Source organism: Aquarana catesbeiana, linkage group LG09 (assembly GCF_042186555.1).
Source record: "Aquarana catesbeiana isolate 2022-GZ linkage group LG09, ASM4218655v1, whole genome shotgun sequence".
NCBI classification, from domain to species: domain Eukaryota; kingdom Metazoa; phylum Chordata; class Amphibia; order Anura; family Ranidae; genus Aquarana; species Aquarana catesbeiana.
This window is the reverse complement of record NC_133332.1, coordinates 63,031,343-63,058,315: the sequence shown is the minus strand read 5'-3', so window position 1 is coordinate 63,058,315 and position 26,973 is coordinate 63,031,343. Positions and strand designations below refer to the sequence as shown.

Here is a 26,973-nt window from a genome sequence, read left to right as displayed (position 1 = left end):
AGGTGGAATTTCCCCTCACTTGCTGTTGTGCCTCCAGGATAGGAAATGAGACAAAATCTCCCTAATGGGGAACAGAGACAGCAATAAGAACTTGACAGAGGTTCTAACCCTATTCCACTCTTTGTAAAGTAGTTACAGAGCAGTTTAGTTTCAGGCAACAAATTTCATCAGAAAGAAGGGAAAACAAAAATTCACTGACACCATATGCCATGCTCAAGCGTTTATTTAATTACTATTATTCAGTAAGACATTACATAGAATTAATATTTATCATTTAATGCCTTTGATTCAGACTAGACGTTTACAAATGAAGATTATACAGTATATTCCCCTGTATAACTACTAGTGTTATTCAACAAACATTCCCATGTAATTTAGTTTTCTCAGGACTGTCAGAATCTGGAAATTTCACACATTGGTACATTTTTGTTATCGTTTGTCTGGGGTGATCATGGTTGATGAAAGAAGGTTTCTTACCACGTCTGTCACCACTAACATGTAATATCTTGTATTCATTTTATATTGGTTCATCTATTTGATTTGGACAGGGTTTATTTTGGAATGCATAGTTTTAGATTTGAGTTTGGGTTGTAAAGTGAAAGAAATGTCATAATAGACCATGAAGCCATCATTATACATGTAGAGCCTGTGATCATTAGGATTGTAGGACAGACTTTGCACTTTCTCCGTTGGCTTATCAAAAATCACATTCAACTTCCCTTCCTCATTAGTTTTGGTATCATACATGTAGAAGATCTCCTCTTGCTTTGTGCTGATGCCTCGAGTAGCATACAAGACCCCGCACACCATGAAAGCATTGCTGACGCCAGGTTTGTACTGGTTGGTGTTCCAGGTCTGCAGTACTGCAAGACTAGTAGCATTAAGTTTGCTGATAATAATATTTCCATGATTCTGCTCACTTGAATAAATGACCCAAAGACCCTCTTCATCAGCTGAGAAGTCAATGTCCTGCCAAATAGCATATGAGTAGGAGAATTTGTTTGTGTATGTGGTACCAGGGAGAGCCGCTCGGGTGATCAAATTGTGTGCCCGGTCATATTTACAGATGTTCAAGGTGTTGTAGCAATTATAGTACAACATTTTGTTGTACAGGATCATTCCACCACCTTGACCCCAATCAGATGAACTTGAAAAGTACTTCTGTGTGTGACTTCTATAGACTCTCAGATCATTAAATGAAGGGTAGGTGTACAGATAATTCATAATCCTTCCATCAGTACTAAGAGGAGCCACCCACTGAAGATTCTGATCAGCGCCTAGTAGTGAATCTCTCCCCCATCCCCCATACAAATAGTTGGCTCCCAACAAGTTTAGTTGGATTAGAAACGGTTCACTGATGTTGTTGATGATTTGCCCATCTTCACAAGTACCTGCAAAAGGAACAGATTCATATAAATGTTCTAACAGGAAAATTAAATGTAAATGCAGCAAAATTTAACATCTGCGTCAGTCTCAATAATATCTGCAGATAAATCGGTCTGATAAATTACAGATATTTTATGGATTTATCTTGGTTGGTTAATGGCTATGAACAGTGATGCAGAGGAGTAAAAAAGGGTTGTGGAGTGTACTTGTAAGTCTTCTGTCATTTTTGTATGAATGTTATAAATGTTAATTTGGGAAAAAAGGAAAGCTTCAAATTGTTTTGAAAAAGCACCTTAATACAAGATTTCAGACTCAAACCCAAGTGGCCTCATGCAAATCCTTTCATTTAAAAAAAAAAAAAATTAAGAGAATTTTTTTTATTTAATTTACATTTTTAAAGAAATATCAGATTGAAAATGACTCAACCACAGGATTTGTGAAAGACGAGATCATGCAGACATACAAAAGGAAAGTGAATATCATTAAAGCAGGAGTAAACTCCCTTGGTTGATTTTTACCTATAGGTAAGCCTATAATAGATCTTGTCTATAGGTATAGTAAATATCTCCTAATCGTGCACCGTTTAGGAGATATTTACTTGTGAAGCCTCCAGTGCATGTGCTCTGAAGGAATGGCATTCAAAACCCTGTGCTGCGAACAGCGACTCCCATGTGCATGTGCAGGAGTGACGTCATCGCAACTCGTCCAATCAAAGGACCAGAGCCCGCTAGATGGAAGTGCTGTTAGTGGTGACAGCTGGAGGGCTTCATTTTAAGATAATATTCACATAATGTGCTAGTATGCAATGCATACTAGCACATTATAACATTGCCCTGCAGGAGAAATTGTGTTTTATTTTTTTCCTTTACCAAGTTTTCTACCACTTTAACATAAACATGTGGGAAAAATGGCAAACCACATTTTCTGGTACCCAAAAAATGAAGTAATAAACCAGATGATAAAAAAGGCTGCAAGTAAGGCTACAAGAGGCCATCTTTAAATCTTGGTACTCCAGCAGAATATGCAAACTTTTCTTTTGCTCCCTCATCACTTCATTCAGCTGGGAGTGGGGAGCAGAAAGTGAATACTAGGGATGAGCGGAACACCCCCCGGTTTAGTTTGTGGCAGAACATGCGAACAGACCAAAAATTTGTGCGAAAGCGCAAACCCTGTTAAAGTCTATGGGACTCAAACGTGAAAAATCAAAAGTGCTAATTTTAAAGGCTAATATGCAAGTTATTGTTATAAAAGTGTTTGGGGACCTGGGTCCTGCCCCAGGGGATATGAATTAATGCAAAAAAAGTTTTAAAAATGTCCGTTTTTCGGGAGCAGTGATTTTAATAATGCTTAAAGTGAAAAAATAAAAGTGAAATATTCCTTTAAATATCGTGCCTGGGGGGTGTTTATAGTATGCCTGTAAAGTGGCGCATTTTTCCCATGTTTAGAACAGTCCCTGCACAAAATGCCATTTCTAAAGGAATAAAAGTAATTTAAAACTGCTTATTACGGCTGTAATGTAATGTTGCCCCCCCCCGCCCATTACCAAGCCCTTTGGGTCTGGTATTGATATTAAGGTGAACCCCGCACCCAAATTTAAAAAAAAAGGCGTGGGGCCTCCAGGCCCTATATACTCTGAACAGCAGCAGTATACAGGCAGTTCCTGGGTTACAAACAAGATAGGGACTGTAGGTTTGTTCTTAAGTTGAATCTGTTTGCAATTTGGAACAGGTACATTTTGTAAGTGTAGCTCCAGCCAAAAAAAATCTATTTTTAAGCTTTTTGGATAACACAGGGAAGGGTTATCATTACCCCTGTAACATTTGTTTTGCTGTCTGTGCCCCTGTTCAGAAAATTTTGCCTCACTTTCTGTCCCAATGACAATTGGATTTTGAAAATTTTGGGTTATTAGGGAAACAAGGTTTGGTGATAAAGCATCAGTGGGGAGACACTTTTTCCCATATTAACTCTTACAGGAGAGAATTTCCCTTCCTAGGGGTAGATTTCCTCTCACTTCTTGTTGTCTCCCTCCGCTTGTAAGTAGGAGTCGTCTGTAAGTCGGATGTTTGAAAATAGGGGACCGCCTGTATATACTATACGGCCTGCCCTATACACTCTGCGGAAAATTAGGTGTTGGTGGTACCAGAACACTGTGAGCCCTCACAGTTACTCTTGGTGGGCGCTGGAACGGGCTCTGCTGTGAAATATTATATCAAGAATTGTAATTACATGCTTCTGTTAAACAGGGGCAGAAAAGTTGGGCCTTAGGTGGTGGTGGTGGTGGCACAACACTGTAAAGCCTCACAGATACTTTTGTTGATTGCAGGAACAGGCCCTACTGTGAAATATTAGATCAAAAATTGTAATTACGCGCCCCTGTTAAACAGGGGCAGAAAAATTGTGCTGTAAGTAGTGGTGGTGGAGCCACAACACTGCAACCCCTCACAGATACTCTTGTTGAGTGCAGGAACGAGCCCTGCTGTTAAATATTTGATCAAAAATTGTAATTACACGCCCCTGTTAAACAGGGGCAGAAAAATTGTGCCTTAGGCAGTGGTGGTGGTGCCACAACACTGCAACCCCTCACAGACACTCTTGTTAAAAGCAGGAACGAGCCCTGCTGTTAAATATTTGATCGATAGTCACTCAGCATAATAGGATAGTCACTCAGCATATGCAGTCTTCAAGGGATCCCACATCCATAGAAAAATTAATCGGTTACATCAGCATCAGGTGCTTGGTAGCTGGTGATCCAAGACTGATTAATTTTTATGAATCTGAGCCGATCAACAGAGTCTGTGGACAGGCGCACTCTGTGATCGGTTACAAACCATCCAGCAGCACTGAATGTGTGTTCAGAAAGAACGCTGGATGCAGGACAGGCCAGTAGCTCAATTGCATATTGAGTAAGCTCTGGCCAGTGGTCCATCCTCAAGACCCAGTAACCCAGTGGATGCTGTGGTGGAAAGGTCTCCAAGTCTGATCTTGCCCCTAGATATTCCTGCACCATGGAATTCAGACACTGGCGATGGTTGCTGGTACCGATCAGACCAGTGATCCATCCTCAAGACCCAGTAACCCAGTGGATTTTCGGTTGGAAAGGTCTCCAAGTCTGATCTTGCCCCTAGGTATTCCTGCACCATGTACAACAGACGCTGGTGATGGTTGATGGAACCGATCATACCTTGGGGCTGCGGACTAAAAAATTGTCTGAACGCATCGGTCAGATGGCCACCTTCCCCACCTCTCTTTCTGTGACTGAACGAAGCCTCAGCAACATGTTGTCTAGCACCAGGAAATTGTAACCTCCCAGGCTCTGGAAACACATTGTACAACCCTTTCTGCAAGGCCTCCCGAAGATGTTTCATCCTCTGCTCCCTCTGCGAAGGCTGGATAAGTTCTGCAACCTTACCCTTGTAACGTGGATCAAGAAGGGTTGCGAGCCAGTAATGATCCACCTCCTTGATACCACGAATCCTAGGGTCCTTTCGCAGGCTTTGCAGGATCAGGGAGGCCATGCAGCGTAGGTTTGCAGAGGCATTCGATCCTGAGTCCTCTGGGTCACTAAGGATCACATGATCCTCAACCACCTCCTCCCAGCCACGTACTACTCCATGCGTTTTTGGGGACTGCAAAGGATACCTTGAAGACTGCTGCTGATGCTGAGTGTTATCCTCCACCTCCAGGCTGACACAATCCTCCTCCTCCTCCTCCTCCTTTTCTTCTTCCTGTGTGATCAGCGGGCCTGCAGGAATACTAGTATCTGGATAAAGGGGGCCTTGAGTGGTAAGGAAGTCCTCCTCTTCCTCCCGCTGTTCTGCCTCAAGTGCCCTGTCCATTATTCCACAAAGCGTGTGCTCCAACAGGAAGACAAGAGGGACGATATCACTGATGCATGCAATGACACTGCTCACCATCCTCGTGGCCTCCTCAAATGGTGACAGGACAGTGCATGCATCCTTGATCAGTAGCCACTGGCGTGATGAGAAAAAGCCAAGCACCCCTGACCCTGTCCTGGTGCCATACTCACACAGGTAGTCATTGATGGCCCTCTGCAGCATGTGCAGCTGCTGCAGCATTACCAACGTTGAGTTCCACCTGGTGGGCATGTCACAAATGAGGCGGTTCTTGGGCAGGTTGCATTCTCTTTGAATGCCAGCCAGCCGAGCACTGGCATTATATGACCGGCAGAAATGACCACAGACTTTCCTGTCCTGCCTCAGGAGATCCTGTAAGCTAGGGTACCTGCTCAAGAACTGCTGCACCACCAAATTCAGGACGTGAGCCAAACAGGGAACATGGGTCAAGTGTCCCTGTCGGAGGGCAGAGAGGTGGTTGGTGCCATTGTCGCATACAACCATTCCTAGCTGCCAGCAGAGTTACCCAGTGCGCCATGAAAGAAAGGTAACGTCCCTGTCCATGCCTGCTGGACCATGAGTCAGCGGTAATATGCACCTTACCGCTGACCACCCTGTCCAGCAAGGCCAAGACATTGCCTTCCACATACTGGTAGAGAGCCGGAATCGCCTTCTGTGAGAAAAAGTGGCATTTGGGAACCTGCCACTGAGGAACCGCACATTCCACAAGCTCACGGAAGGGGCAGAGTCTACCAACTGAAATGGCAGCAGTTGAAGTGCTAGCAATTTAGCCAAGCTAGCATTCAACCGCTGGGCATGTGGATGGCTGGGAGCAAACTTCTTTCGGCGGTGCAGCAGCTGGGGCAGGGAAATTTGCCTGGTACAATCTGACGTTGGTGTACCGATAGCAGATTGCCCGCAAGTACTTGGCTGTGACACACCTAATTCTACACCTTCATTCCTCTCAGTGCAGGTCTCAGAGAGGACTGAAGGTATAGTGGGGTTGGAGATCCCAGCCGATGAGGAGCAAGAAGAGGTCCTCTTTGTTCTTTGGTGTGGGTCTTTTAGGTACGCTTGCCAACGAACTGCATGGCAGGTCAACATATGTCTGGTCAAGCATGTGGTGCCCAAGCGGGTGATGTTTTGGCCATGCGAGATACGCTTGAGACACATGTTGCAAACAGCAGCAGTGGGATCTGATGCACGCGTCTCAAAAAAGGCCCACACCAAAGAACTTTTGGAATAACACGCAGAGACAGCAGCGCCCTGCTCATGCGGAGCTCTGCGGTGTGATGTAGTCGGTGTGCTGCCCTTAAGCTAGCTCCTGGAGGGCATCCTGCCTCATTGGTGATGTGCCTCCTCCTCCTCCTCCTCTCTCCTATGAGGCACCCACATGGAGTCAGTGACCTCATCATCCCCTCCCTCCTCATCACTGGAGCAAACCTGGCAATATGCTGCAGCTGGGGGAACATGACTGCCAGATTGCTGTCCTTCTTGGGCACCCCCTCTGTCCGGGCTCACGTTACTGCCTTCCTCTAGCTGAGAACCATCATCGGAGCCTTCAAAACGCTGGGCATCCTCCTGGAGCATGTACCCAACACTGTGGTCAAACAGTTCAGGGGACTCCTCAGGAGGACATGGTGGGGCTAGGGAAGGAGTGACTGATGCCATTGAGCCGAGGGAAGAGGCCGCGTTGGCAGCTGCTTAGACAGACAAAGTACCCTGAGGCTGGGTGAGAGAGGATGAGGAGGATGAGGACGGCTTGGCCATCCACTCTACCAAGTCTTCCGCATGTTGCGGCTCAACATGGCCAACTGCCGAAAAAAATGTGCTGATGAGGATACACCATGTCCACGACCAGCACTGTTGCCTCTAGACACAGAGCTTGCTTGCCCTCTTTTATTGGCTTGTGACTGTCTGCCTCTCCTTGTTGGACTTCCATACATACTAATGGCCTGCAGTGAGATGTAGCTACACAAAACTGGGATGTATATATATATATATATATATATATATATATATATATACTGATTATACTGCAGCTAGCAGAATGCCTGCCTGTGGTATTAATAGGGTCAGAAGAAGAACACCAGCACTTGTCTTCATGTAGCTATAGGTGCAACTGTGCAGGGTACACAGTAAACTAACTGTAAATACTTCAAGCTGCCTGCCTGTGGTTTTAATAGGATCAGAAGAAGAACACCACCACTTGTCTTCAGGTAGCTATAGGTGCAACTGTGCAGGGGTACACAGTACACTAACTGTAAATACTTCAAGCTGTCTACCTGTGGTATTAATAGGATCAGAAGAAGAACACCAGCACTTGTCTTCAGGTAGCTATAGGTGCACACTCTGCAGGGTACACAGTACACTAACTGTAAATACTTCAAGCTGCCTGCCTGTGGTATTAATAGGATCCGAGAAGAACACCAGCACTTGTCTTTGGGTAGCTATAGGTGCAACTGTGCAGGGTACACAGTACACTAACTGTAAATACTTCAGCCTGCCTGCCTGTCGTATTAACCTCCCTGGCGGTTTTCCCGAGTGTGGCTCGGGGTTAAAATTCAGGACCATTAGCGGTAACCCCGAGCCACACTCGGGATTACATCGCAGGATCCTGGTGCCTCCTTACTTACCTTGTCCCCGGGATCCTGCGATGTCCCCCGCAGTGTCCGAGGGCTCCGTCCTCCTCCGAAGCCTCTCCGTGCCATGCTCCGTTCCCTGCGAGCGTCGAGACGCACGGGGGCGGAGCCTGGCGGCAAATTCAAAAAAAGTGTAAAATCATAACACATACAGTACTGTAATCTTACAGATTACAGTACTGTATGAAATTATTTCACATCCCCTTTGTCCCCAGTGCTTTGTCCAATGCCCTGCATGCAGTTTTATATTGCATATACTGTTCTTTCTGCCTGGAAACTGGAGATTGTCCATAGCAACCAAAAAGTGTCCCTTTACGTCAAAAATGGCTTTAGACCAGCTAGAAAACAGCGATAGTAAATTAGAACACTTGCAGAATTGAGCGATAGTGAATCGTGTGGAAATTAATTTTATTACTATTTATTTTTATTTTTTTTAATTATTTATTTATTTTTTTATTATATTATAATTTATGTTTTTGTATTTCAAACTTTATCATACCCGGGATATCTACTAGACTCTTGTTTGGACAGATTTAAGTGTGTTATTGTTCATTTACAGACCTACAATATAAAACGCCAAATTTCCATGCAAAATAATTGTACCGCTTTCAGCACCTAAAATCCGAAATAATCATACCGCCAGGGAGGTTAATAGGATCAGAAGAAGAACACCAGCACTTGTCTTCAGGTAGCTATAGGTGCACACTCTGCAGGGTACACAGTACACTAACTGTAAATACTTCAAGCTGCCTGCCTGTGGTATTAATAGGATCAAAAGAAGAACAACAGCACTTGTCTTTAGGAAAGCTATAGGTGCAACTGTGCAGGGTACACAGTACACTAACTGTAAATACTGTAAAAACACCTGCCTGCCTGTCAGTATATTAGAAAGAGAATAACAGGAATGGATCTAGCTAAACTGAATACAGTGTATATATATATATATATATATATATATATATATATATATATATACACACACACAAAACACCTGGGATGCATATATATACACAATACACTGTAAGTGCAGCTAACTGACTCGCCTGCCTACTCTATCTAACTTAAATCAAATGACACTGTCTCTCTATCTCTCTAATTCTCTCCGCCGCTGCAACACACTACACAAGGTCGCCACGCAGGCAGCCTTAAATAGTGTGGGGCGTGTACTAAACCCCCTAAGCCATAATGGGCCAAAGCCACCCTGGCTTTGGCCAATTACGGCTTTCTGTGCAGATGGCACTGTGATTGGCCAACCATGCGGGTCATAGTGCATGCTTGGCCAATCACCAACTAGCAAAGCACTGTGATGCCGCAGTAAATTATGGGCTGTGACACGCCACCCGAATTTGGCGCAAATGGCCCATAACGTTCGCAATTTGGCGAACGGTCGAACACACGATGTTCGAGTCGAATATGGGTTCAACTCGAACTTGAAGCTCATCCCTAGTACACAGGGCAAAAATAAGCAATCTTGCAGTTCGGTGGGGAGCCCCACTGTGGGGATATTGTTTTTCCCTGGGGTTCAGCCTGAAGGCAACAATTGTTTATTTTGTGCACTTATTCATTAACTGGTCCATCTAGGATGGGAGTGGAGAAAAATAATCAGTATAAGTGCATGGATGAAACTGAAGGAGAGTAATAAAAAATGAAAGAAATCTGAGGAAAAGAAAATGGACATAGATAAAATGGAGGATTATCATAGAGGAGAGTAGAGGAAAATGATCAAAGAGAAAAGAAAGGGGACATGGATGAAAGTGGAGGACTATTCACAGTAGAAGAGTGGAACAGTGAGTATAAGAACATACAGCCTGCAGTATAGAGCCAGGGGAAGGATGCCACCACAGAGCAGAGAGGGTGGGGGTTATGGTGGTTTATTCTTTTTGGAGAACATAATGCTCAATGTGTTCAAAAAACTTCCAGTACTGCAGACAGGAAACAGAAAGTTAGAGCAGCACAAGTGGATTGTGATACCGCATTGATCTCAAGGGAGAACCGCATGTAGGTAAACGCAGCCTCTTTTCTCCACTGCAGGTGGTGCTCAAACTGCAGTGGCATTGCAGAGGGAGAGGAAGTCAGGGGGAACTTATCCCTCTATGGTTTTCTGGGTAACTGGGAAGTGATCCGATCAGATGAAGCTGCCCCACATTTCTCTTGCACCTATTTTGGGTCAGGCAGAGTCTATTTAAGACCCTGGTTCCCAAATTTGGCACGCATATTTGCGTGTGGACAGTGTAGGGACAGGTTATGCGTCTGCCAGGGGAAGTGAATAGCGGTAGGGAAAGGATTCAGATGAGTACAGACAGGATAGGCACATACTATCCTTCCTAAGAATCCTACCCATTGGGCTCAGTCTGGCCAGGCCGCAATCCGCCCTTGGAGACAGATGCTGTTGGTGCATTAGAACCTCCTTGACTCTACATTATTGTACAGAACTGTGACTGTTCCTAGTTGGGTCCCACCCTGCAGGGCTGTTCGTATCTTTGAGCCATTGCTTTATTACAAGTTTTGTTAATTGCAACTCAGTGTGTTCACTGCCACCGTGCCACACTGCACCCACCCACATGCATTTAGGGAACTTTTCTAACCTACATAGTTGTGCTCTCCCTGAGAACTACCATAGACATTATACTCTGGTCTTGTATTGTCCCCTGACTTGATCTGGCTAAAAAGTAATCTTGTGTTTATAACAATTATAACTAAAATGCTAGCTGACTGGATATTATGCTCATCCAATTTAATCATTTTTTTAAGAAATCAACCCAGTACAAGTATTCAGATTAGAAAAATCTGAACTTGTAATATTTATACTTGCTGCAGGACAGTGACTAAAAAAAAAATGAAGACGGAGGTTCAGCATGACAGCCAAGCACTTAGATTTTGTTTAGCTGGAGAGAACAGCAAAGGCAGTTTCAAGGTCTCCCTCATTAAAGGTTCTTTTAAAGTGCACCAAAAATGCAAATTCAAAATGTGAGAAGGGGCCCATGACTGTTGTGTATTGTTTCAAATTGTTGAATATTATAGATTTGTAAAGCGCCAAAAGTTTGATCAGCATTTTACAAAATGGAAGGCAGTGCAAACGGCCCTGCTTGTTAGAGCTTACAATCTAAATAACTTTTATTCACTGAAATTCAATCTTTCCTCTAACCTACCAATATCTGGTGAAGGAAGAGAAGGATATTCTGGTTTTGTATGGTTCTTCTCACACTCTTCCAGGCGTTTCTTCAGAGCCTCAATCTCCCGTCTGATCACCACCACATTGTTCCTATCATAGATTTCTAACTGGTTCACCATGATGGAAATGTTGCGAATCTAACAAAGAAAATACAGACAAACCAGTAGAACAATTTTAAAACTGAAAAGTATACTTGTGACTTCTTGCAAATTGGTCACCACCCTGCCCTTCTCAATTAAGTGATTTGTGGAAATGTCTCTTCTTAAAAGCTGCCCATACACTAATCGAAATTCTGATCAGTACATGGCTGTCCCTGCTCGACAGAAGCTGATTGTTTGATCAAATTCTGACAAAGGGACATGCTGGAAAACTTTTGTAAATATTTTTTCCATTCAGCCTCCTGGTCATGCTTAGGAACATTATCTGATGAGTGACAGTTACAAAAGGAAATTCCTCTTTTAAAATTGCAGATAAAAACATCAAGTATATTAAATGCTGCCTTATGCCGCGTACACCTCAGCGGACTTTACGGCATACTTTGCCCAGCGGACTTTCTGAATGAACGGACTTGCCTACACATGATCAACCAAAGTCAGACGGATTTGTACATGATGACGTACGACCGGACTAAAACAAGGAAGTTCATAGCCAGTAGCCAATAGCTGCCCCAGCGCGGGTTTTTGACTAACATACAGACGAGCAGACTTTTCGACCGGACTCAAATCCATTGTAAAGATTTGAAACATGTTACATTACATTACAGTATCTTTCTTGCAATGTGCCTCTAAACTTTGCTAGAATTTTTTTTTTTTTTTGCCAATTTCCTTGTAAGTCTTCCTTGCACATTCTCTTCTTACATATTATAGTACTCCCCTGCTCTAGGGGTGTCTAATTACTTTCTGTGCTGGCCCAGAGTTACAGTTCTGAGTCAATTGGGGCTGCTAAGATCACAAGATGGTGTTGCCCAGCAGCAGTCTCAGGGCTTTTGGATATCAACACAAGGGAGACTTTAAAATAACATAAACTATGTTAAATGCACATAGTTAGGAAGATTTTTGTTGAAATAAAAGGTATGAGGACATGTTCTCTTTAAGCATTAAGGTAGCATTGCTCTTAGTGAATTTCACAATTTAAAAAAGTAAGAAGATCAATACACTGCTGTGAGAATATAAAGTTTTTTCTTACCTCCTCGTAGAGAGTTTCTATTATGACACTAGAGCCATTAAATGACTCTTTCAGCTGCACTATGAGGATCTCCATCTCTTTGACCTCCAACTTGATGAGCTCAAAGTCTAGTTCAGTGTAGGAGTGACCTCCGTTCTCCATTAACTCCACACGTTTGGTCAGGTTCTTCATCTGCTCTATGTACACGGTCAGTGTGCTCTGATAGATGTGGATCTGTAAAGTGAATTCATACCTGTAGTTATTACTGCCAATATACAATAGATTCTGCTGAAAATATATTTGTAAACAAAACCTTTTTTTTTTTTTTAATAAGGTAGGGAATAATTAGTAGTCCTATAAGGATTTTTTGCCATCTGCATCCCATTATGGAGATATGGGCAACAGTATATTGAAAGCCTAAAAATATATTTAAAGTCCAATACTAGTTATTTTTTAAAATTTGGATAGAGTGGGGAAGGGTTACATTTCTGTCAGGTTGTATGCTATAACCCCTTTCAATAGGAAATTATGGGAAATCTCCCAAAAAAGAACACACAGCAATACAAATCTGACAGATTTAAACCTTTCTCACTCTAACTAGAACAATATTAAACATATTGCCTGATGCACTTTACACATCATTTCTTGAGTTAGTATGTGGTCTTCTAGTTGAAGAATGAAGCTCTCGTTTATCCTACTGCGGGCTTGTCAATAATTTTATGATTTGGTTGTTGAATGTGAATATTTGTAGGTAATAAAGTCCAAGTTCAGCCATGACGATGATCACTATCCTATGTTATTTTCAGAGTAGGAGAACATTTGGCATGGGAGGCTACTTTGACCAACTGGCCCTTTCATGCTAGAAATAATGTGGACTAAAGAAAGTCTATCACAAAGACTGTCAAAATGTATGAATCAATGAATGGTGGGCATGATGAAAGGTTGATGTTCCTAAAGTTTTATTGACCCACCTTTCTACATCTTTTAGGATCAGCTTCCTCTTCGATTTTGGGCATTTGCTTACATGACATCTCAAAGCCTCAATGTTGGTAGAATTCCCTCTGACACATGCAGTGATTACAGTTCTGAACAGGCAACAAGTAACTACTGTAAATAATGTCCAACATCTGTCACTGACTGTAGGTCCCACTCTGACTGAATAGTAAAGTATAGTAAAGTATCTCTACTTCAAGACAATATATTTTGTTAGTAGTGACTCAGGAGCAAATTCTCACTGTTCCCTAGCCCAGAACCCCCCCCCCCGCTTATTTTAAATCATACCCAACAGAGAAATGTGCAAAATTGTAATAAAAATTTTTCTACCAGATGGCGAGACCTTCTTATTCTTGTACTTTGTTGTTGCCTAATATTTACAAAAGTCTCTATAATCAGTAAAACCTTATTTATCAAATTCTTCTCACTTATTCAGTATAGTAAATAAAAAATCAATAAATATAAATTACATTTTGCTATGTATGACTTTAAAAAGTTGTAAAGTGAACCCTCATCTGTATGCCTCTGAAACTTGTTTCCCTTGGTTAGAAAAAAATAAGTGAACTATGGTCATTTTTGGTTTGGTCAAATTTTTTAAAAACTTGCAAGCTCATAAAATTTGAAATTTTGAAGGCAGAAATTGCATTGAAATCATTAGGTATTTGAACCAGATTTCAAAAGTGTGCAATACAGAGTAGCGAATGATTCTAAATTGTTCAGAAATTGAAAAATGAAAAAAAAAAAACAGCTCATAGCATTCCTGAAAATAACGTATGCCAATTTTATTTTGGCTACATAGAAGCCTTGGCAAGCTCCAACAACAGCAGTGGGAATATGGCCCAAAGCAACATAAGCATAAGAAATAGTATGAGCCACTTCTAATTTCAAACCGCGTGCCAAAGATACTAAGATATTACTCACAATCTAGGCCTAGCAGGGGTCAGGAGCTTTGGGGCAGCAGAGTAACTAGTGAATAAGGCACGAGTGCAGAAACAACATGAGCCACTTATTCCAAAAACTATACCAGAAGTAGTAAATGTTTGGTCAGAGTTTGGCCCTGGCAGCTGGCAATAGCTGTCAGCCTGTGCTACTTCTCACTGTAGGCCACTTCTGTAAATCACTGACACTCTAGCCTTCCACATTTTTTCTACAAGCAGTGACAACCTCATTCTACACTGCCCTTTATGTTAGCCATGGTAGAGTGGGGGATGCTCAGAAGAGGCTTTTTTTTCTTTCTTTTTTTACAAGAGAGCATTTTTTTTACAAGATAGCCTTTAGAGGTCTTGTTGCTCCCAAAATCTATTTGTCAACACCCTCCTCCAAAAAAAACATAGAATTTGAATTCTGCTCAGGACATCCGAATGCATCAAATTCAGTCGAAATTTAGAGATCAACTCTTCTAGGAAGCTAAGTTTACTTGATTTCAGTTTCCCCCTGTACAATAAAGAGTGCTTAAGAGGAGGGAATACTGACAAGCCAATGTCATATAAGGCATCTTGTAGTGTTTGCTCTGGAATGGGACTTTTGCATTTAAATGACTGAATCTTTCAGGACTAAAGATCTTTGAGATAAAAGTAGTATTGTGAGAAGCCATGATCTCAGTGACTCTGGCGCTAATGAGAGTCGTGCTGGAAAGTGATATGAGGAGGAGAGGAATTGGAGGTTTGTGCATCCGAAGCGAAGTGGGGGATCCTAAAGTGACAAAAGCGCTGGATGCCGATTATCGTTATGATCGGCATCCAAGCAGTTAACCACCATAGGGTTCAGATGAGTCCCCAGCGGGTAATATAGGAGAAATAAGACTCCAGATAGTGTAATATTGTCAAATTAAATGAAGCATTTATTAAAAAACATAGCCCGATGGTAATATACTCACAAACAGGCAAGATAAAATCACGTTCATATGCAGGAGATGCCAAAGATACCCTGTCACGGCGGACATGAGGTATAGGTCATTCCTTCCCTGATCTGATCGTTCCAAACATTTGGATCGTCACAATATCACACTATTTGGAGTCTTATTTCTCCTATATTACCCGCTGGGGAACGTGCACTGACGGAACTCATCTGAACCCTATGGTGGTTAACTGCTTGACTGCCAAAACACGAGAGTGTGAGGCAAATTTTTCTGGTGAGTTTACATCCAAACTGGGGAGTGGAGACATGTTTTGGTCACATGGTGTGGTGTTGGATGAAGTTATCAACTGTCGACACATAGTCTGAAACTATCAAGTGTGATTTATGGACTTTTAATATTCTATGCACATTATCACTTTTTGGTTTGTTATTCCAACTTTTTTTTCAACTGGTAATTATTTACCTTTAAGCGTTACTGTTTACCTGTTCTCATATATATTTGGTAACCTGTTTGTATATTTTATCATTTGTAAGTGGCTGCTTATTCCAATTATACATCTTTGAATTATCGCTTTATCCGTGGCGCAGTGTCTAGGTCCCATTTTGGGGTGCGTTTTATGAGATCTTGTGGTTTTATTACATCATTATGAGAGGCATATTGAGTTGGTGAGTGCCTTACCAGAAGGGGGTGGATGTGCACAGTATACACCTGAAGAGTTGAAATGCCACTTGGTGTAAGTGGAGATTAAATAAGTGAATAACATGGACATTATTTAGGGACTTTTTTTTTTTATTGGATCAATTTATCAAATTTGATGACATTGGGTGATTTATATTATTAATATTAATAAATGTTGGTCAATTTTACTTGTTTTTGATTGATCACAGTGCTTCCTCAAATTGGGATTTAAATAATAGTTTTATATAAGGGCACTTTTTGCATTTTTTTAAGGTGGCGGCAGTTGATCTGAATTTATAATAATTTTCCATGGAGCAAGATTATCTTTGAGGTGCAAAGTTTACTTGTTTGTTTAAAGAAAAAGTAGTGGTAAATAAAATCAGTTGGGTGTTTAACCAATCATTTTTGCATAATATAAATAAAACTTCACTGCGCTTGGGCTTTTGTAAAAAGGACAGCAGCTAGCCTGTATTGAGGGTAACAATCAAAAATATTCAAAAGAGAATCCAGCACTAAAAATGTCCATTCAAACATAAAGTCCTCAAATCCCAGGGAGCACCCAAGGTGTGCAACAGAGATAAACCTGCAGATGAAATGATAGTCCTCCTCCACCAACACCACAGCAAACCGGGCCTCTTACCCTTGGGAGTGGACCACTAAATTATAGATGGTCTAGTAGCACTCAAACACTTATCAGCCTTGTTCCTGTTCACCATAGACTGCATAAAAATGATTCAACTCCTTTTGTCCCCTACACAATGGGCAGACACCTCTAGACCCCGGATCGGATGCTCTCACTGTCAAGGACTTCACATCTCTTCTAAAAAAGGGACTTCACATTACTTCCTGACAGTGAGAGTGTCCGATCCCAAGGGTAAGAGGCCCGGTTTGCTGTGGTGTTGGTGAAGAACTATTATTTCACCTGCAGGTTTGTCTCCGTTGCACACCTTAGGTGCTCCCTGGGAATTGTGGACTTTATCTTTGAATGGACTTTTTTAGTGCTACGTTCTCTTTTGAATCATTATACATATCAATTCTTTATGACCCACATAACATCTTGCATAGCAAGGGTTTGTCCTTTGTCTACATATCCTATGCTAAAAGTTGAGAGGTATATTATAACCCCTACTTATATATAGGAAATTCACTTGTGCTTTAACCAATCATATTTGGCATATCAGTTCTTCATGGCATGGTGCATTGCAACGGTACGTCCTTTGCCTACATACCATATAATAAAAATGTGTCCCTCTTTTGCATCTCAGAAAGTTGGGAGATATGTTAACCTATATTCCCTCCTTATATATAATTAATATAATATTTATACCTTAGTGATTTCCTTCTCCACAGTAATTGTCAGGTTGCGGTTTGATATCTCTAGCTTCTCAAAGCGGTCAGCTGGGAAGGTGGTATCTGGGAGGTTGATGGTGCAGTAACAGACTCCATTTTCATCCAGGAATCCAGATCCAGATTCAGAGATCAAACTCTGTGTTTTATTAAAGACAAAACATTATGCATTGATAACCTATACATTGTTCTAACAGATAAACATTAAAAGTAATAAAATATAAAAATATCATTACAAGTGTCTCTAAATATTCTATTTCGTTATGCTAAAAACTGCAACAATAAGTTGCATACCCTGGTACTACCTTTTAGTTCATACTTGATGTTTTGTCATGTATTTACTGAAATTTCCAGTGAACGCAAAAAAATAAACATGAGACAATCCATGTGTTTTAGTAGAGCCTGTTCTAACTAAAGCTAAAGGTGAACTCCGGTGAAGTAAGAAAAATATACTTATCCCCTCTCACTTTAAGGATTAAATGCTCATTTTTGCCTAGGGTACCTGTAAAAATCACAGCTGCCAAGGGACCAATAGATAAAATTAGGGATGAGCTTCGAGAGTCTAACCCATGTTCGACTCGAACATCACATGTTCGACAGTTCGTCGAATTACGAATGATATGGGCCGTTCGCGCCAAATTCGAGTGGCGCATCACGGCCCATAATTCACTGTGGCATCGCAGTGCATTGCTGGCTGATGATTGGCCAAGCATGCACTATGACCCGCATGCTTGGCCAATCACAGCGCAGTCTGTACAGAGAGCCATAATTGGCCAGGGTGGCTTTGGCCATTTATGGCTCAGGGGGTTTAGTACACGCCCCACACTATATAAGGCTGCCTGCACGTCGGCCCTGTGTAGTGTGTTCCGGCGTTGAGAGAGGGATAGAGAGAGAGAGAGACAGTGTCATTTGATTTAAGTTAGATAGAGTAGGCAGACGAGTCAGTTAGCTGCACTTACAGTGTACTGTGTATATATATATGCATCCTAGGTGTTGTATATATATATAAATATATATACACTGTATTCAGTTTAGCTAGATCCGTTCCTGTTATTCTCTTCCTACTGACAGGCAGGCAGGTGTTTTTACAGTATTTTTCAGCTACCTGAAGAAAATTGCCGGTGTTCTTCTGATCCTATTAGTTCTATTAGCTACAGTATTTACAGTTAGTGTAGTGTGTCCTCTGCACAGTGTGCACCTAAAGCTACCTGAAGAAAATTGGTGTTGTTCTTTGGATCCTATTAATACCACAGGCAGCTACAGTATTTACAAGTTAGTGTAGTGCGTCCTCTACACAGTGTGCACCTTAAGCTACCTAAAGAAAATTGGTGATGTTCTTCGGGTTCCTATTAGTACCGCAGGCAGCTGCAGTATTTACAAGTTAGTGTACTGCGTCCTCTGCACAGTGTACACCTAAAGCTACCTGAAGAAAATTGGTGGTGTTCTTCTGATCCTATTAGTACCACAGGCAGCTACAGTATTTACAAGTTAGTGTACTGCGTCCTCTGCACAGTGTGCACCTTAAGCTACCTGAAGAAAATTGGTGGTGTTCTTCGGATCCTATTAGTACCACAGGCAGCTGCAGTATTTACAGTTAGTGTAGTGCGTCCTCTGCACAGTGTGCACCTAAAGCTACCTGAAGACATTTGCTGTTGTTCTTCTGATCCTTTTAGTACCGCAGGCAGTTGCAGTATTTACAAGTTAGTGTAGTGCGTCCTCTGCACAGTGTGCACCTAAAGCTACCTAAAGAAAATTATTGGTGTTCTTCTGATCCTATTAGTACCGCAGGCAGCTGAAGTATTTACAAGATAGTGTAGTGCGTCCTCTGCACAGTGTGCACCTAATGCTACCTGAAGAAAATTGGTGGTGTTCTTCTGATCCTATTAGTACCGCAGGCAGCTGCAGTATTTGCAAGTTAGTGTAGTGCGTCCTCTGCGCAGTGTGCACCTAAAGCTACCTGAAGAAAATTGGTGGTGTTCTTCCGATTCTATTAGTACCGCAGGCAACTACAGTATTTACAGTTAGTGTAGTGCGTCCTCTGCACAGTATGCACCTAAAGCTAACTGAAGACAATTGCTGTTGTTCTTCTGATCCTATTAGTACCACAGGCAGCTGATGTATTTACAAGTTAGTGTAGTGCATCCTCTGCACAGTGTGCATCTAAAGCTACCTGAAGAAAATTGGTGGTGTTCTTCTGATCCTATTAATACCACAGGCAGGCACCTATAGTATTTACAGTTAGTGTACTGTGTCTTCTGCACAGTGTGCACCTAAAGCTACCTGAAGATAATTCAATTGCTGTTGTTCTGCTCCTATTAATAACACAGGCAGGAAGCTACAGTATTTACAGTTAGTGTACTGTGTCCTCTGCACAGTGTGCACTTAAAGCTACCTGAAGAAAATTGGTGGTGTTCTTCTGATCCTATTAGTACCACAGGCAGCTGCAGTATTTACAGTTAGTGTAGTGCGTCCTCTGCACAGTGTGCACCTAAAGCTACCTGAAGACATTTGCTGTTGTTCTTCTGATCCTTTTAGTACCGCAGGCAGTTGCAGTATTTACAAGTTAGTGTAGTGCGTCCTCTGCACAGCGTGCACCTAAAGCTACCTAAAGAAAATTGTTGGTGTTCTTCTGATCCTATTAGTACCGCAGGCAGCTGCAGTATTTACAAGTTAGTGTACTGTGTCCTCTGCACAGTGTGCACCTAAAGCTACCTGAAGAAAATTGGTGATGTTCTTCTGATCCTAGTTAGTACCGCAGGCAGCTGCAGTATTTACAAGTTAGTGTAGTGCGTCCTCTGCACAGTGTGCACCTAAAGCTACCTGAAGAAAATTGGTGGTGTTCTTCAGATTCTATTAGTACCGCAGGCAACTGCAGTATTTACAGTTAGTGTAGTGCATCCTCTGCACAGTATGCACCTAAAGCTAACTGAAGACAATTGCTGTTGTTCTTCTGATCCTATTAGTACCACAGGCAGCTGAAGTATTTACAAGTTAGTGTAGTGCATCCTCTGCACAGTGTGCATCTAAAGCTACCTGAAGAAAATTGGTGGTGTTCTTCTGATCCTATTAATACCACAGGCAGGCACCTATAGTATTTACAGTTAGTGTACTGTGTCTTCTGCACAGTGTGCACCTAAAGCTACCTGAAGACAATTCAATTGCTGTTGTTCTGCTCCTATTAATACCACAGGCAGGAAGCTACAGTATTTACAGTTAGTGTACTGTGTCCTCTGCACAGTGTGCACTTAAAGCTACCTGAAGAAAATTGGTGGTGTTCTTCTGATCCTATTAATACCACCGGCAGGCAGCTACAGTATTTACAGTTAGTGTACGGTGTCCTCTGCACAGTGTGCACCTAAAGCTACCTGAAGAAAATTGGTGGTGTTCTTCTGATCCTATTAATACCACAGGCAGGCAGCTACAGTATTTAAAGTTAGTGTACTGCGTCCTCTGCACAGTGTGCACCTAAAGCTACCTGAAGACAATTGCTGTTGTTCTGCTCCTATTAATACAACAGGCAGGCAGCTACAGTATTTACAGTTAGTGTACTGTGTCCTCTGCACAGTGTGCACCTAAAGCTACCTGAAGAAAATTGGTGGTGTTCTTCTGATCCTTTTAATACCACAGGCAGGCAGCTACAGTATTTACAGTTATGCCCTGTACACACGGTCGGACATTGATCAGACATTCCGACAACAAAATCCATGGATTTTTTCTGACGGATGTTGGCTCAAACTTGTTTTGCGCACACACGGTCGCACAAAGTTGTTGGAATTTCCGATCGCCAAGAACGTGGTCACATACACCACGTATGACGAGATTATAAAAGGGCAGTTCAGAACCAAGCGCGGCACCCTTTGGGCTCCTTTTGCTAATCTCGTGTTAGTAAAAGTTTGGTGAGAGACGATTCGCGCTTTTTCAGACTCGTGGTTTTCAGATCGTTTTCTGCTGTTCAGTTTGTGCTTGTGGGTTTGTATCTGCACTTCAGAGTGTGCAGTCAGTTCGTATTGTACTATTCATTGCGATCTTGTCCGCTCGTTACTGTTTTTCAGGTCGCCCTTCACAGGCCTTGCTGTTCTTCAGTGCATTCTGTTACTTTGTTCTGAGCAGCCGACCGTTTTCTAGCCATGTTGCGTATACGTACTCCTCGTAGAGTTCGTGCTGTGCGGTGGCTTGGTGTTGGGGTCCTGACCTTGACACAAGTCCAGTCCATGAACAGGGTGGGGAGGAGTCCATGGACCAAGAATTGGTTGCTTCAGCGTGACCAGTTCTGTCATATGCCTTTGCTCCGTGAGATCCGTGAGAATAATCCTGATGATTTCAGGAACTTTCTCAGGATGACGGACCCCGTATTTCACCGTTTGTTGGCTTTGCTGACCCCCTATATTAACAGGCAGGATACCTGCATGAGGCAAACCATCACTCCGGAGCAGAGGCTAGTCGCCACCCTGCGGTACTTGGCGACGGGGAGAAGCCTGCAGGACCTCAAGTTCTCAACAGGCATCTCCCCCCAGGCTCTGGGGATCATTATCCCAGAGACCTGTTCTGCCATCATCCAGGTCCTGCAGAAGGAGTATATTAAGTTAAGATTGTTATCCTTTAACATCACATTTTATTGTATTTAATGTTTGCTAATTGAATGTATTTCTTTCCTCATTCCCTAATTATCATGATTGTCATATGCTGTGAATGTCCCCTTTGTTCTGGATTTTTATGTAATTCTTTTTGTTGCCGTTCATACATATTTGCCTTCACTTACCTCCCCAGCATGCTCTCCTGGCCCTATATTCACCTCATGTAGTCACTTAAAAATGTATTTTGTCAGCTCCATAGTAGTGCTTTACCCCAAACACCCCCTAAAATGTTTTGTAATGTGATTTGCGCTTTAAATTCAGGCAGAGTGCCAGAGGCTTTTTTTGGGTGTCCCCAAATCATTTTGAACCCTCCCTCCCCCCAACAGCTAAGTCAGCTGATACTTTCAAATGGTACTGTTTAAAGTTTTTGTATACTATTATTATCTTGGTAGGTAATAGCAGAATGTCCAAATGTGCTCAAATATGTACAATGTGTATTTAGATCTTTGTATTATGACACTTCTTACCTGTCCAGTGGGCTGCCAATAGTGTAACTAAGGAGGGGCTGTTCAAAGTAATACCCATTATTTAGGCATTCATCTCTCAATGAAGTGGAGAGGGTTACCTGTCCAAGAGTTACCCCCCCTATAATGTTAGAAATGGCCCATGAGGGGGGGGGTGGTCTGATAGGTGTACCTTATACTTTGGTCTTTAAAAATTCCCATAAATCAATGTTATCTTGATGTTGGCCAAGAATGTTTGTGTCTAATCTGCTTTCCATGTTTATGTGCAAAAAGACACATTTTTTGTTTTGTTTGACTCCACAGTTTCCTTCCACGCCACAGGAACGGCAGACTGTGGCCTCCCACTTTGCCCAGCGGTGGGACTTTCCTAACTGCGGAGGGGCAATTGATGGGAAACATGTCCACATCATCCCACCACCCAACTCGGGGTCGTACTATTACAACTACAAGGGGTTCAATAGTATTGTGATGTTGGCGGTGGTGTCGGCTACTTATGAGTTCCTGTATGTGGACGTGGGGAAGAATAGCCGGATGTTCGATGGTGGAGTCATCGCCCAGACAGAGTTCTACAGGCGTCTCCAGAATGGCAGCTTGGACTTGCCACCTCCAGAAGACAATGTGGAAGGACTCCCATTCGTCTTCGTTGCGGATGAAGCATTTGCGCTGGGGGACCATCTTATGTGGGCATTCACGATGAGGACCCTCACCCCGGACCAGAGGGTTTTTAATTACCGGCTGGCCAGAGCCAGAAGTGTGGTGGAGAACACGTTTGGAATCATGGCCAGCCAGTTCCACCTATTTCTTACACCCATACACATGGCGGAGTACAAACTGAATCATACTATCATGGCATGCTGTGTTCTACACAACTTTTTACGGAAACATTCTGCCAACTATGCTGGCTCAGTTGGGCCTGAGGCTGGAATTCAAAATGAACCAACCCTGACGGCGCTTGAAAGTGGCCGTCCTGGCTTGCCCCCCCTGAGTGCCCGTGATGTCTGGCTAAGATACCTTGAATTATTTGCGGGTAGGGGGGCATCAATATGCCAGACAACATCTAAAACCTTTTTCAAATAAAAAATAAAAATATTTGGTGACATTTACTGCTTGTGTTTGTTTTAGCTGATCCTGAGAGAAAAGTGGTGAGTCCTGAAAATGCGTGATTGTGTAACATTACAAAGCAATGTTGGGTGTTATTTACTAAAGGCAAATACACTTTGCACTACAAGTGCACTTGAAAATGCACTTGTAGTGCAAAATGGATTTGCCCTTAGGAAATAACACCCATTGTCACTGAAAACAGCAATTAGAGCCCCACAAAAGTGTTGTAGCATTTAGGCAATAATCCACACAATCTTGATTAACAATCTTTTTAATACCAGCACAATCACATGTGCATTTGTAAAAGGTTTTTAAAACAAACCAACATGTTTGTTGTATAACAATTTTTGGGCTCACATTAGAAAAAGTAGAAATGTCCATTTGAGATAAAACAGGCATGTTTAAATCCAACTAGAAAGACACAAATCTTGAACTTACAAAGTTCACATTTGGTAGAACTTGAAGGCAATATCAGACATGAGTATTTACAAACTGTGTTTGATATTGCGTTCAGATGGGGTGAAGTCACCCAAGGAAAAGCCAAATTTTCAAGATGCAAACAAATAGCCGAATATCAACATGTGCTAGCTGCCATCACGGGGGATCAAGGGACGTGTTTTGGGTGTGCAACCCCTTCCTCACAGCTACTTTATTATTGAGGAAGGGGTTGCACCCCCAAAACGCGTCCATTGATCTCCCGTGATGGCAGATAGCACATGTTGACACACTGTGTGCCTCTTCAAAATTTGGCTTTTTGACAATTTGACAAAAAAAGGTCAAAAAATTGTAGCACACAAAAAAAAGGGATTTTGAGGGCTTTTAAACTCTCCCTAAAACATCAATGATGTTCTTATTTTTTTGAAGCACATCATTGATGTTTTTCTTGATGTTTTCCAAGTCCCTATTACACCCCATGATCTCCCCGATCAGGATCTGGGCACTTTCAGAGGTGAATGGATCTGGTTCCACAACATCACGATCACCTAAAAAGATATAAACAAAAAAACACCATGTATTATAAATATGCTGGCATCCATCTCTTACCTGAGCCTGTGGTCGCAGACACTCACCTGTTGTGGTGACAATTTCCACCACGTCTTCCTCCTCCTGCTCTGCTTGGCTTTGGGGGATTTCTCCTTCTTCCAGAGGTGGGGGGTCTGTGGTCTCCTCGGATGAGGGGTGTCCTCCGAGTCTTTTATCCCCTATGTAGAAAAAAAATGGTATACTTAGCACACAGATATTTGATGTCAGAACTAAAAATATGAAACATTGCTTGGAAATGGGGTACAATTTTTTTTGGTGGGCAGAGTTCCAAGATGTAGCATTTTTCTTGTCCTTTGTCAAGCTTCAATTCTTTACCTGTTTTGTACAAGCTTCTCAGATGGAGACCCCCCTATAGTATACACTGAAGCACCTGTGTGGGCCCCCTAATAAAAAGTGTGTTCTTGTCTCCCACACTAGTGCTACAGCGTCCAGATGTGTAAACTGCTGCTGAGTGTCCTCTCCTTACACAGAATCTAGTTTGCATTTCATTCTAGTTACAAACCCATCTACACAACCAAATATTTGTCAGACAAGTAGGCTCTAAAAAATGTGGGGAAATGCATATGGCCAAAACAATAGTGTTTTCTAGGCCGAACAAACAATGTTTGATACGAATGAACAATGTGCCCATAAACATGAAAGTTGCCATTTTAAACTGGATAACAGTTAAGAAAAGCACATGGAGCAGCACAAAAGTAATAAACATAAAGAATAGGAACACAGCACAACTACTTACTTTTTTGCAGCACTCTCTGGATCTTTCTGTACTGCTTATGCTCTCTTAATTTGAGGTCCAACCACCGCTTCCTGAGCTGATCTTTCGATCGTCGTACCCCGAAATTCTGGCGCAGACTCTTGACCACTATCGCCATGGTCTTGGCCTTTCGGACATTGGGGTAAGGTCCATACTTCCCATCATAGTCGGCCTTCTTCAGGATGTCCACCATCTCCAACATCTCCCCAAAGGACATATTTGATGCCTTAAATCGTCTTTTCAGGGATCGGGATGTTTCAGGCTCCGGGCTTTCCTCCCCCTCCTATACTGCTTCTAGATTGAGGCCTATATTGTAACAAGATTAGGAGAGTTTTGCCTGACATTAGGATTTGTCTCGTGTTGTGTCTTACAGATAAAATGGATGGCTTCAATGACCACAATTTCCTCCCCCTGTTCATAGACAAATACAGGGAGCTGCCCTGTCTTTGGCAGGTGAGACACCCCCATTACAACAATAAACAAAAGAGGCAGGCAGCGCTGGAGAAACTGCTGGAGTTGGTGACGCCGGTGGTCCCCACAGCAACCATCCCCTATTTAAAAAACAAAATTGGTGGCCTGAGGAGCACTTATCTTAGGGAGCGCAAGAAGGTCACGGATTCTCAGAGATCCGGAGCTGCAGCAGATGACGTTTATTTCCCCAGGCTGTGGTACTTTGAGAGACTTCGTTTTCTGTCAGACCAGACTGAAGTCAGGGAATCCCTCTCCACTCTTCCTTCCACTCTTCCTTCCACCCTATCTTCCGCCCCAGCTGAGGCTTCCGATGTCCAACCTGGGACTTCCAGCAAGGAAGAAGTGGAGGAGTCCAGATGGAGTCAGGTATAGCATTCTTCTACAGATTTCTGGTCAATAAATAAATGATGTTTACTAGATGTTATTATTGATCACTAATTGCTGATTTCATAAAGTGTTTTACATATCAATAGACAGTAGTGGGCACCAAAAAGTCGGACAAGAAAGAAAAATGCTGGGCTCAGAATGATAATCTGTTATATTTGTTAACATTCAATTTGCAACAGTCATGAGATGAAAATTGTGTGTGATTGATGAATAAAAAACTAAAACTATGTCCCTTTTTCATACACAGGAAGACCTCAGCCAGGAGGAGGCTGTGGAATGTGGCACACAGGAGGAGGCGGAGGTAAGTGGCAGCCAGGAAGAGTCGGGGATTAGTGGCAGCAAGGAGGAGGCGGGGCTAAGTGGCAGCCAGGAGAAGCCAGAGACCAGTCACAGCCTGACAGAATCGCAGATTCCTCCCCTCCGTCTTCCATACAAAAGACCGAGGAAGGCAACTCACATGCAGGATTCAGCACTCAGGCTTATTCAGGAGGCTTCTGCATCCCTCAGAGCCTTACCTACTCCTGAAGAGGCCTTTGCCTGCATGGCTGCCACAAAACTGCAGGGCATGCAGGAGGGTCAACGCAAGCTATGTGAGGACCTTCTTTATAAAGTCCTAAGTAAGGGGGTGAGTGGTGAACTAACACCCAATACCCACCTGAGTGAGTTGGCTCCTCCTCCTCCTCCTGCTGCCACAATTCCACCACCACAGCCACAGCATGGAAGAAAGTGTGGAAGGAAGACCAGAGAGTGATGACCTGGGTTCAGTCTGGTCTGACAAAAGATGCAGTCTCTTGTATGACCACAGCCTGGGGACACAGATGTCATCTGCTGCTTTCCGGATCTCTGGGGCTTCTGGACCAGACTGCACTCACTTAGATAAGGACTCCTCAGGCCACCAATTTTGCTTTAAATTAATGGATGTCTGCCCTGGGGGCCAAAGGCTTCACCAATTTCTGCTGTTTCTAAAGTATCGCCTCCCTCTTTTTTTAGTTGTGAGCCCTTAATAAAGGAATTTTTGGTTAAA

The 26,973-nt window shown here is 42.7% G+C and overlaps 1 protein-coding gene across 1 annotated transcript in view; it reads right to left on the bottom strand.

Annotated features, from left to right (window-relative positions):
- Positions 1-205: 205 nt before the first annotated feature.
- Positions 206-26,973, bottom strand: part of LOC141107735 (olfactomedin-4-like) — a 33,451-nt gene continuing 6,683 nt past the window's right edge. Inside the window, exons 2-5 of the mRNA XM_073598661.1 lie at positions 17,075-17,233; positions 12,240-12,452; positions 11,032-11,191; positions 206-1,391 (exon numbers count right to left, since the gene is read on the bottom strand). Of these exons, the coding sequence (XP_073454762.1) occupies positions 532-1,391; positions 11,032-11,191; positions 12,240-12,452; positions 17,075-17,233 (1,392 nt within the window). The 3' untranslated portion in view covers positions 206-531. The remainder of the gene's footprint in view (positions 1,392-11,031; positions 11,192-12,239; positions 12,453-17,074; positions 17,234-26,973) is intronic.